The sequence below is a fragment of the Dermacentor andersoni genome, chromosome 2 (assembly GCF_023375885.2).
Source record: "Dermacentor andersoni chromosome 2, qqDerAnde1_hic_scaffold, whole genome shotgun sequence".
NCBI lineage: Eukaryota > Metazoa > Arthropoda > Arachnida > Ixodida > Ixodidae > Dermacentor > Dermacentor andersoni.
The window spans coordinates 84729907-84742037 of NC_092815.1; the positions used below are offsets into that span (position 1 = coordinate 84729907).

At 41.5% G+C, this 12131-nt stretch overlaps 1 protein-coding gene across 3 annotated transcripts in view; it reads left to right on the plus strand.

The window, feature by feature from the left end:
- The window catches only part of LOC126541722 (calpain-7-like), a 43682-nt gene that overhangs the window by 10419 nt on the left and 21132 nt on the right, over nt 1–12131 (plus strand). For all 3 annotated transcript variants that reach the window (XM_050188628.3, XM_055076878.2, XM_050188627.3), the window contains 9 exons: nt 236–321; nt 1739–1832; nt 1927–2073; nt 2675–2905; nt 4950–5094; nt 8150–8249; nt 8860–8989; nt 9058–9133; nt 9848–10056. In XM_050188628.3, coding sequence (XP_050044585.1) covers nt 236–321; nt 1739–1832; nt 1927–2073; nt 2675–2905; nt 4950–5094; nt 8150–8249; nt 8860–8989; nt 9058–9133; nt 9848–10056 — 1218 coding nt within the window. The remainder of the gene's footprint in view (nt 1–235; nt 322–1738; nt 1833–1926; nt 2074–2674; nt 2906–4949; nt 5095–8149; nt 8250–8859; nt 8990–9057; nt 9134–9847; nt 10057–12131) is intronic.

A 12131-nucleotide genomic window follows, 5' to 3' on the forward strand; every position in this document is an offset into this window, starting at 1 on the left:
TTCTTGATTGAAGCTTGAAAGTCTGGAGTAGGTGCTTTATATCTGCTCTCGTATCTAGCCAGCATAACAGGCTATGTGAAATCGCACTGGGAATAAATAAATGCGTTACCACCAAGTGTATCTCGTGCCTTCTTCTTGAAGTTTGAACATAATTCTTGATCATTACTTGGCCTTTGCCAGCTTGTGTTTTAAATTGCTCGTGGCCATATAATTTTGTCTTTTGTTCTCTTCACAGACAGTTGTTTCGGACTGCTCATTTGTGGCATCATTGGCTGTGAGTGGCCTCTACGAAAAACGGTTCAAGAAAAAAATTATTACAGGGTAAGGGCATGGATATTCTATAGGCGTGTTTAATGTATATGGTTGACCACTGTTAGGGGGTACCTTGTTAGTATTTCAGAAGTTAATAGATTAATTTTTACGTTGAAGGCTCATCGACATTTCTGTAATAGATGCCTGCTTGACAGATCACATTAGCAAGTATTTCCTATAAAGTTAATGGCTTGTTAAATTTGTACTACTTGTTTTAGCATTAACGATGCTATTTACCTAACTGTGAATTACTGTGTGCATAATGTATCGTGATTCAAGCTGCAAAGTCAAATAACAAAATTATGTTCAGAATGCAGAGAACTGTTGTGACCGTACTGTCTGTCAAAGACTTGGGGCATGTTAAATCAAGTAGGCCTAGCAGGGCAATGTAGTGTATTTATGTGCCTTTTATTTGTTTGAACTCGGACTTTGATGCACAGTCCATCTTGGAAAATAATTAATACCCTTCTCATTTTTGTTAAATTTATTTAAAAATACCACTTTGTTAACATCAGTAAAAATATATTTATGTGACACTGAAGCTGCTTACTCATGCAGTTGTAGGAATTATAAGAGAAACCACTCCTGCTTCTTAGCCACTGCACATCTGCTAAGTCTGGCAACTGTATCAGCACCAAGTTGTATTTTCATAACATTGTGTGTGCTTCTCCCACCCAGTTTTCAAAGCAAATCTTTCAAGCTTTCTGTGCTGAAAAAGGAACACCTCGTTCGGTGGTGCTATTCCTATGCTTAGGTCAGGACTATTACATTGTGCACTTGCCAGCTTTGCAGTGGTAGTGAGCATTTCAATGTAATAAAATCAATTATGTTTGTTGCTGGATGTGCACTTAAATGTTTCACTTCTTTGCGTTTAGGATAAGGTGTACCAGCTGGGCGTATCGCTTTATGGCAGTCTATCAACTCTTACGGGATAAATTAAGGAACAGTTTCTGCAACAATTTTCTGTCTGCCTGATAACATGATAAACCTCAGTTAATTCGATCCAGACCGAAGGTCCTGACCAGCACCCAAGCATTTCTATGGGCCCAAACTTTCGTTATTTTGATCCTAAAATTGGCCTTTGCCAGATAATTCAAATTTGCCCAGTCAGCACATACGCGCCTGACCACTATGCTGACCTCAAACGAAAACACCCGTTTTCAGCCTGCCCTAGGAAAATCTTCAGGCAATAACTCTGGCCCACAATTAAAAAGAAAAAGCCATAAATTGTCTGTGCGTGCAATTGGATACAAAACCAAAACCGCCTTTGCAGCGTCCGTATGCTTTACCACAGAACACGGATGAATTGCGGCGACGTGGGCTTTATAAAACCGGCTGTCATTCTGCAACTCAAATTAGACGCTTACCCATTTTTTCTTGCTAAGAAATTAGGTGCATGCTTGATTTATGCTTTGTTTCGTTTCAGCATAATTTTCCCTCAAAATCGACAGGGGCAGCCAGTGTACAATCCTTGTGGCAAATACACTGTCAAGCTTAACATTAATGGTGTGCCGAGAAAGGTAATATATATTTTCTTTAATTTTCTTTTCAACATTTACCTATTAATTAATTTTACTCTTGTCAATTAACTTTCTTGGGTACAACCCCTGTCAGGTGGTCATTGATGATTACTTGCCAATGGGCAAGAGCTCAGAGATGCTGTGCTCATACTCGAACAACAAGAATGAGTTTTGGGTCTCGCTGCTGGAGAAGGCTTACATGAAGGTCATGGGTGGCTACGACTTCCCTGGCTCGAACTCTGTGAGTAGCGATGTTTTTGATATACTCTTTTTCAGTAGTTTTCCCTCATGTTGTGCAAACTAGAGACAATCCTTATTGAAGTCGAACATCAAAATTATAACAAAGTGAATCTAAAATTAGGTTGGGCATGCTTTATTTCAGATGAGTATTCTGCTGTAATAACAAGACTGAACATGTAAGATTCGAGACAGTGAAGTGAAGATATGTGTATTTGGCAGTTTACAGTATGTATTCTGGTAGAAAAAAATGTAAAATGCTTGGCAAGAGCAACCTGACTTGGCAAATTTTGGATGTGCTTGTGCACTTCGGCCTATGTCTTGGCTTGTCTTTGCCGGCCCCACAGCTTTGGCAAGGCAACATGCCGATCCCATGTGCTCACACCGATTGTATGGTTGCGAAGCTTGTTTGGTTACTGTATTTGTGTGTGTGTGTGTACGAACATGCATGTGCCAAAGTTTACTTTGGTGTAGGTTTCTGTCAATAAAAATCAATCGGAAGTTGGCACCTGTGCTATCCTCCTTGTACATGTTTTATTGGTGTAGTGCTATTCTTAATTTTGAATCTCCGTGAACATTTGTACGGCAACATGTGCCTGTTGCAGAATATCGACCTGCACGCACTGACTGGCTGGATCCCTGAGCGCGTGAGCCTTCATGGAAGTGCGGACACACCTTTCGACGCAGACGCGTTGTTCAACAAGTTGCTTGAGCGCCACCAACGTGGGGATGTACTGGTCACGCTTGCCACTGGGGAGTTGAGTGAAGCTGAGGCAGAACGGTCAGGTCTGGTGCCTTCACACGCCTACGCTATGCTTGACGTGCGCCATGTGCAGGTGCGTTCAAAACACCGAAGTGAACAAATGCAGCCTGGACTGCTCCCGACTGTTATAAGAGATAACATTCCGTTATATACAATTGAACCTTGATTTAACATAGTCGATTGGACCTGTGAATTATTTCATTAAATTCAGAAGTTTGAACCAAAAGCACTTTGTTAAATTGAGAATTTTACAAAATCGGATGTCACTAAATCGAGATATGATTTACTAACAAAGCAGATACGGTATTTACTACTTTAATTTTTGCCCTCACATAATGTGCACACCCTCACTTTATTACCCAGTTTTATGAAAAACACACATTTACTCGCTTGTTTTGTTCTCCATGTGCTGCCTTGCGTGAGTGTAGCATGCAAGGCAGACTTGGCATGTTTGACCAAACAGCAAGAAATAACAGCAGAAGAAAAAAAAGTGGGTAGTGGAGGCGTGCGTGGAAGTGGAAGCGATTACAACAACTACACATTTTCTGCATTAAGGTCATGCAAAGGCACAGTTTCTCTGAACACAGGATGCTCTTCTGCAGATGAACACTGACACGAGGCAGCGCAGGAAAAACAAAATATGCGAGTAAATGTATTTTTAATAAAACTGGGTAATAAAGTACGGGTGTCGCATTGCATCGGTCAGTGATGTTTTCAGCTCTTGTTTGGGGATTCAGTGGTTGTTCTGGTGATGGTCGCACAATGTGCCGAAGGAAATAAGAACTGTGCCACCAACTAGCAGTTTAAAGTGAATGAGAGCCAAGTGCTCTACTAATGAAAACAGAAAGCCGAGCTGTCAAATATAAGTCTGAGGAAGAGCCTTTTCAGGGAATGAAACAGTGAAAGTTTCCTGCCATTGAAGAGGAACTCTTTCTGTACACTGAAGAGCATAGGTCCTCAGGTATTTTGATGTCATCTGGGATTCTGGAAATTCACGCAAGGAAGGTAGCATAGGAAAAACAGATGCCTGCAGCAGCCTTATTTATTTATTTATTTATTTATTTATTTATTTATTTAGCAATACTGCCAATCTCGCAAGAGATAGGCGAGCAGAGGGGGAGTGACATGCTTTACGAGGTCTGATCATCTGTCGTTGATGTGGAGGATTAACCTCTGCCAGTGTTCACCCGAGGACTATAAAGATAAGGTGGTGGCATATCACCATTTTGCAATAGCGTTGCACACGATTGAAAACTTCTTCTCGTCCCAAATCTGGAATGGAGACAAAACGCCACTGATGCCTCATGTGCCTTTGAACACTGCATTGAGTGAAAAGGGCATCTTAATTGTCCTGATAAGAACAGCAAGCAGTGAAAAACACTGGTGAGTGGTGGTGCTGGCCATGAACACTGATGGGCACAAACTCCCAGTGTTTGTTATTTTCAAGTGTAAAACGTTGAAATTGAAGGTACAAGAATGCAGCCACATCTGTGTTCTTGAAAAAAGATGGCTGAATGAAGCATTAATGTAGAATTGGCTCAGCACTGTTTAAGACGACCGAGTGCTCATTTGCGGCTGCCATCTTTTCTGGTCCCGAGCAGCTTCAAGACTCACCTTGTTGACAGCGTGAAGGAGAAGCTGCAGGTATGAAAACGAACTTGGTTGTCATCTCAGGGGGCCTAGCATTAGTCCTGCAGCTCTTGAAAGTTTCAGTTAACAAGCCTTTTAAACACTGTGCGCAAGCTGTGCATGGAGTGGGTGTGCAGTGAAGAACATGTTGCAGATTGTGACCCCTTAGGCATGTTATTAGGAACAAGTAAGCGAAAACCCTGCGTAATTTGCACACACTCTCTCCAAAGCACCAAACTGAAGAAAAAATGTCACAAATTATGTAAATACAGCAGCCGTCAATTGCTGTGTGTTTTTCCTGTTTGTTTTGAGCTTACCTTTGCCTTATGGTTTTTTATGTGTTGATAGAACATGCATTGCCAAGCTCCTCTGCTAATTGTTGTAATTCATGCTTGAGATTTTTAATTATAAATGGAAGACTCATTGATGGCAATATGGCTTACAGTACAAACAAAATTGCTTTGGTATCTTGCTGTGTCAATTTTCAGGGTCGGCGCCTCTTCCTGCTCAAAAACCCCTGGAGCCACCTGCGCTGGAAGGGCCGTTTCTCGGAGCGTGACACCACCAGCTGGACACCTGCCCTGGCTCAGGCATTGCGATATGACCCACACAATGCTGCCATGTTTGACAATGGTATGACCATGTAGGTGTGCACACACAAAATGCATCACTGTACTCTTTACACTGCATTTACTTACTTTCTGAAATGTATTTCCAAATTACAGTGTGGAATGTTGCTAAGGGACGAATTGTGACATTTGCTTGCTGTTTATGATGAAAGGTCTTGATATGTGATACTGGGGCTGTATTATATAAAGATTATTTTCTTTGATTGTATTGATTTCTTTGCATTGTATTCGATAGTATTCGCATTGAGTGACCGATACTGGTGATAACTAATTCCTCCCATTGTTCCAGCCAATGAAAAAGGGCAAGAAGAATAGAAGATGAGAAGCATCGTTGCATAATATGGCTCCTGAATTACTGTGTCAGTAGGTCATAGGTGGAAACAATGGAGAGTGGCAGTTCGAATCCATGTCAGTTGGCTAGATGAAGGAGCTAAAATATTGCTCGTGCAGTGCAGCATGTGCTGTCATTAGTCTAGTAAAGTATATTCTTAAATAGAAAGCAGAGATGAAATCTTTATTGATGTAAGAAATTTCAGAAATATTTGTGTACTAGAGAGATGGTGTCAAAAAGATAGATCAAAAGGGTTTATTGTCCTATTTATGAAGCTCTAGCCAAATTAAAGTAACTAGAAGAGCAAGCCAACTGCCCAGTTTTTTCATGTAGCTGCATCTCATTCCCACCAACAGACAAAATATTGCAACCATTGGTACAATAAATGTGCTAATAGAGGTTTTGTATTTGTGTGTAAGCGAATTGATTCAATTTCTGCACTTTTCATTCAGCATTTATAACAAGAGTATATATCCAATGAAAACAGTGTGAAAATATCACATATTTTAGGACGAGTTGTTCATGCTGAACTTGCTAATATCTGGTGGTGTGTTGTTTTGACAGAGCTCAGTGCACATGTGTGTAATAGATAAATACAGTTCAGTAGAAAGAATCGAACATGGTTACCAAGAGAGGCATAAAAGATGAAATTTCACATCTTTTTTTTTTTTGCAATCATATGCATTGAACTTCAAATGGGCATTCCATTCAAGTGGGCTTTGATCTGTTTAGGCTTAAGCTCACTTATTGGCCAACTTTCCTACCCTCTTTTCCACTGCCTTACACATCAATGCAGACAAATTAAAATGTCTTCTTCAACTGCACCTATGCATTGAGTCTATTGGGCATAGTTTACTTGGCAAATGTGTCAAATTAAAAAACTCAGGTGGTCCAAATCAATCCGGAGTCCCCGACTTCAGTGTGGGGCTCATAATCATAATGTGGTTTTGGCACCTAAAACCCTGTAATATAATTTAGTTAATTCAACATGTCAGTGCTCATGTTTCCTCATCCAGTGGACAACAACTCATAGTCTTGAGAGGCCATCTTTACTGTATTTCATGGCCAGACTGGCTGGCTGTGGTTGTGGGTATAGCATAAGTTTAAACAGCTAGTACACTAGAACGTGTGGAGACAGAAAAAAAAAAAGGTTCACATGTAGGCTCAGTGGCTATGGCATTCTACTGCCGAACATGAGGTCGGTGGTTCGGTTCACACTTTCATGAGAGCAAAATGCATTAAAACTGCTGGTGTGCGAATGTTTGAAATTTCGAATATTCGATTCGAATTGAAAGACACTTTTACTATTTAAAATATTGGAATGCCCCAAAATTGCTGTTGTCACTGTTTGAAGTCAGCTTCACCGCAGTAGAGCTGTGTTATGCGGCGAAGCATACAGGCTATATTGCGGTGGAGCATATTTGCTGTTCAATGAAGCGTATTAAATGTAAAAAGAGAGCATTGTAATTGATGCATTTATAATGCTTATGGCTACTTGACACTATCAGCTCAGGTACCCACACTGTACTGCCTCTTCATACATCTGGATAATAAGAGCCACCAGGTCAAAACCTTTGTGTCTGCTGCTAAACTCTATAAATGCCTAAAACACGGTTTGCAAACTACAGATTTGACAAATTAGCAAGCTTGGCAATGTTTTTAGACTCTCGCTTTAAAGTGGTTGAGTACCACGAGGAGACTTCAGTAGCAAACTGGGTTAAAAACATGTCTTTAGAAGAACCGAGGAAAATTAAACACCAAGGATAAGTCTCTCCTGAAATGAAAGCTCCTGAAAATGCTGTTTCCATATCAGTGCTGTGGAATGACTTTGATAATTTCATCAACCAGCAGCACTCTTCACTTGCTTGTGGCAGACATTTTCACTGCCAAAAGCACAGTTTGAAAGATACGTGCATGATGACATTTTGTGCCAGAAACAGATCCATGCGAGTAGTGGTGTAAGTATGGTGCCCATTCTTCACTCGGATTGCGATACCTGCCAATAGCAGACACAAGTGTGTCCAGCAGGCGGCGTTTTTCGGTGTCTGAGGGAATTGTGATATGAAAGAGGGTGTCGCTTCCCCAAACATGCTAAGCAGCTATCCTTCCTTCATGACAACATGAGTTAACGGCAGTTGTGATACTGTCAAGCAGAAGTGTTGTACTAGAGAATTTTGTTGACCACAAAGCGTAATTTGCCTGTACATTATTTGCTGTGCAACAAACTTGCTTTTTATTCCATACCTCTGGGTGGCGAAAAAAATTTCATATTTACAAAACCACTAGTATTCGTATTAGAAAAATATCTGAGCCGCACTTGGTTTTCATTATTTGAATTTGCTTCTAAATTGAAAACTTGATATTCACACACCCCTGCAAAACACTCTTGTGCACTCAGATTTAAGTGCTTATTAAGGAACCTCAGGTGGTGGTCGCACTTAATTGGTAGCCTTCCACTATAATGTCCATCATGACCCACTGTGCCTGCTTTGGGACGTTAAACCCCACAACTTTAAAGGGGTTTACACAGTGTAAATTCTTGCTGACTGAACTTCTTTGAACTTTTTGAAGTTTTTTCAAACGGGGTTCACCCAGGTTCTATTTCATTCTTTTTCTGCAGATGTTTTGCACCCTCATTTTCTTTGCGCTGATAAGACAAAGTTCATTCTTGAACTAGTTCATGCGAAATGTGTGCATTCATAAAGTACTCTGAATTTTCATGCTGCAGGAGTGTTCTGGATCGATTATGACTCTGTGTGCCACTTCTTCGATGTCGCCTACCTCAATTGGAACCCGGCCTTGTTCCAGTACACTTACTGCACTCATAGGCAAGAGTCCTCATAGAACTCTGCTTATGGGCTGTGCTTAGTCCTTTCAATGGGCATACAGTGGGACTTGCAACTTAGTTCTTGGACATGGTTGCCTAAAAATGACACTAAAGTTGATGTTATGTGTTCTTTTAATTAAGTGCCCTCTTTTGATACTTCCGTCTCCTGAATTGCTGTTTTATGTGCAAGAGTAAAAACATTGTGAACTTGTTTTGTACCAGGCACTTCAGCATAAATCTGGAGGTAGCGAAAAAACTGCAACTCCACATAGAAATGAGAAGTGACTGATAGAAAAAAGAAGTAAAAGAATGTGCCCATTCTCCGAAATGTTGCAGGCAGAGAGATAAATTAAAATGTATTTGCGAATAATTTACAAAGTATAGCTTAATAATCAAGATGACCGGTAGTCTGTCCTAAAACCTTGTTATCTTTCCTTCAGTGTCACCAGTATCATCATTGTCATATTGCAATTCTTGCTGCATCATGGCAACATGCCTTCTGTTCTTTTGACCAAAGGAAAGAAATAGAGAATGCATGATGAAAGTTGCGCACTATTGTCTAAGGAATGTTAATCCTTGCTGTCATTGTTTGCATTGGATCCACTCCGCAGGACGTGGAATGCTGGAACTGGCCCAGTCAAAGATTTGTACAACATCGGTGAGAACCCACAGTTTTCACTCGAGCTGAGCAAATCGGGCTGTGCTGTCTGGATCCTGCTGACACGGCACATCACAGACAGGGTCAGTGTTCCTTCTTCATTGTTTGTGTAGTCCTCGTGTTGATTATGTATTGTGTGTTGCCCCTGCAGGAGGACTTTGCGAACAACCGTGAGTACATCTGCCTGCTTGTGTACAAAAACAACGGGAAAAAGGTGTACCTGCCATGTAAGTCCAGCTTACCTTGTCTTTGCTCATACATGTACAAAAATCAATCCATGGAACTGGCATGATGAAGCCTACTCATCTGAGAACAGTGGCTTAAAGTTTGTCGGCTGAGTTTATTATGATTTGCGCCTTCTTTGAGAGTAAAATAATGACCAGCCTTATTCTCTGCAGACTGTGCCTCACCTTTTTTTCACTAGTGTGCACAGAATAAAATTGTGACTCAGTGTAGAAGTGATTAGTACATATGCCATACTCATTTGCGATCTATGAAGACACTAGCTGCATATGACTGCCAGTGCATTCTCTCCATAAAGTTGGGTGTTTTGTTTCTGTAGTGGAGAGCAAAATAAGCATGTCAGCATCATGTCTAAGTCTATATAAATTTTCCATGAATAAAACAAACAGTGCGACCAGTCTGCAGCTTCGTTCTGTAAAGAGCAAGTGTCTTTATCTGTCTTTGCTCCTGAGACAATGTCATTACCAACGATCTCCAAATTAAAATTGCACTGCAGTTTACAATGGCAACCTTTTGATGAACATTGCAAATGCACCTCGGCATCTGTATCACAAATATGTAATAGTACCAGCTTTATATCTTTTCAGTGCAAGCGTAGTGGCTTATCATAGGGAACTGTTTTGCAGAGCAATGGAGCATTGAGCATCTTTAACAGGTCTTCCTTTTGTCTCTTTCTTTTTAATTATTCACACATGTAGTTGATCCTCCACCGTACCTGGATGGCGTGCGGATCAACAGCCCGCACTACTTGTGCAAGATGGTGGTTCCCAAAGGTGGGGACACCCGCTACACCCTTGTGGTGTCGCAGTACGAGAAGAACAACACCATTCTCTACACACTGCGGGCTTACAGCAGCTGCCCGTTCCACCTGGCACCCATTGGGAACCCTTACAAATATGTTCGTGAGGTAGGGTTCCCACTGACTCGGTGATGCCCATCCCGTTGCCACAAAGTGGCAAAGTGTATTTGATGTCATCATAGCACTTTTGCTAATGCAGGCATTGAGTGCAGAGTTGAAAAAGCAAGATATAGATTGAGAAGGATATTTATGAGAAGGATATTTATTCAATTTGCAGTTTTTTAGGACTAGTATTGTATGGTTTTTGGATTTTCTTTATATGTGTGTGAATCACTTTTTCCGATATCACTGGCCTTGGGATCAGTTCTGTGCAATGCCTGCAGGAGCGCAAGTGATGGGAAGATATTAGATTACAGGCTGGTGGCCACTCCCAAAATATTCAAGACTTAAAACTGCCTTTAATATGCTGAAAAAAAGGAAGTGTTTTGGCAAAGCGTTGCAGGAAAACAGAGTGGCAGGAGCCATGTTTATAGCACCATTGTAGCTTATTGGAGCCCAGTGCCTTTAGCTTTCCTCCACATGGTTGCATGGGATTTGGTATGTTTTGCACATAATTGGAAGGTAAAACATCTGTTCATTGTGAGTGAACTGTGATCACTAATACATGCTCAAATGTACTCTTGGGACAAAGGAACGTTTGGGACAACACAGTACTGCAAACATTTAAAAGAGCATTTATTGCCTTTCATACACCAATGACAAGTTACTGCCAATGGAAAATGCCGATGGGCACTGACGAATCAAGGATGTTGTAACTCACCATAACAGGATATCGAGCTAATGTGTTCACCCTCATGCTGGATACCGACCCCGGGTCGTTCCCGTGCACAATCATGTGAATGTGATCTGAACAGTCATGTGAAGGGTGGTACATTCCAATGATTGTGTTCGTCCATCCTGGTGCCGTGCAACACTAGCGTCATCTTTCGTACTATTCTGCAACTACACAAACCGAGCTACGCGGGTAAGCCAGATTACAGGAGACGTGAGAGCCATGCGGGGAAAGCAACATCCGCATGAGAGTCGAGTGTCCCCACGATGGACAGATATAAAGGGGTACTTTTCATTAGTCTGCCTCTTATGAAGGAACAAACCATAGAGGAGAGCAATGTGTTTGCAGCTGATTAGGGTCTTCCCCCTTGCTGTGGAAGAACTTGCATCAGCAGCAATGTGACCAGCAGCATTTGTGCACTTTCTTGCACAGCATAAAAAAGTTCACCGACAATTACGATGCTTCCTAATGCGAAATTTCAGCGCAGCTCTATATGTGTTTGCATTTCGCGATATATTGAGGCATTGTGCTAATCACTGCACCAATTGGCTGACCTGCGACGTGCGGCGCTATACTATATAGACCAGCCACACAGTTGCCACTTTGACTGCATCTTATTGCAACCATAATATTTACCGGGAAGCGCTTGTGGCAAACGCTATGCGAAAAGGCAAGATTTCTGGTTATTTCTTTTTTTCTTTCCCCCCTCTTCGGCTGAACGTGAGCTTTCTGTGCTTTTTTTTTTTTTTGCTTTCCCCACTCAGTCAGTGCTGCAACTGCCGCGAACGGGTAAATGTCTTTCATCGCCCGCAGTACTCTACGTTCGCTCTTTCATTCTTGCTGCTGAGTTACACTGAGGGACAAGGCCGACGCTCTCCGCAGGAACAGGTGCCTGAGAGCTGCGCTCTAAGACTAATGGTGCATATAATGTAGCATAACAGCTAAAGAGTGCTTCGGTATGCTTGCATGTTTCGCACCACGCACTCAACCCATATTGCATGGAAAAGTAACAGTTCATTAGTTTTGCTGTGTAGTATATAGTAGTGATGGCAAGGTCTAGGAAATAATAAATATGTAAACATAATGAAAGGCACTGTGATATACTTAAGTGAAAAGCATGGCTCCACAACCATGCTGACCGTTGGGAGTCACACTGAACTCAAAGCATTTTGATGTATCACAATAGGTGGCACTAGTGTTATGTTGGGAGACAGCGAGAAGCAAGGCCATTATGTAGCTTGCACGAGATAGATTTAAAAATGGTGATCTACGCTTCATTGTGGTAGCATGCTTCATTTGGGATGCATTCACAGTTTATTGACTTTTAATTAAGGGTGCCCTGACCAGCAGT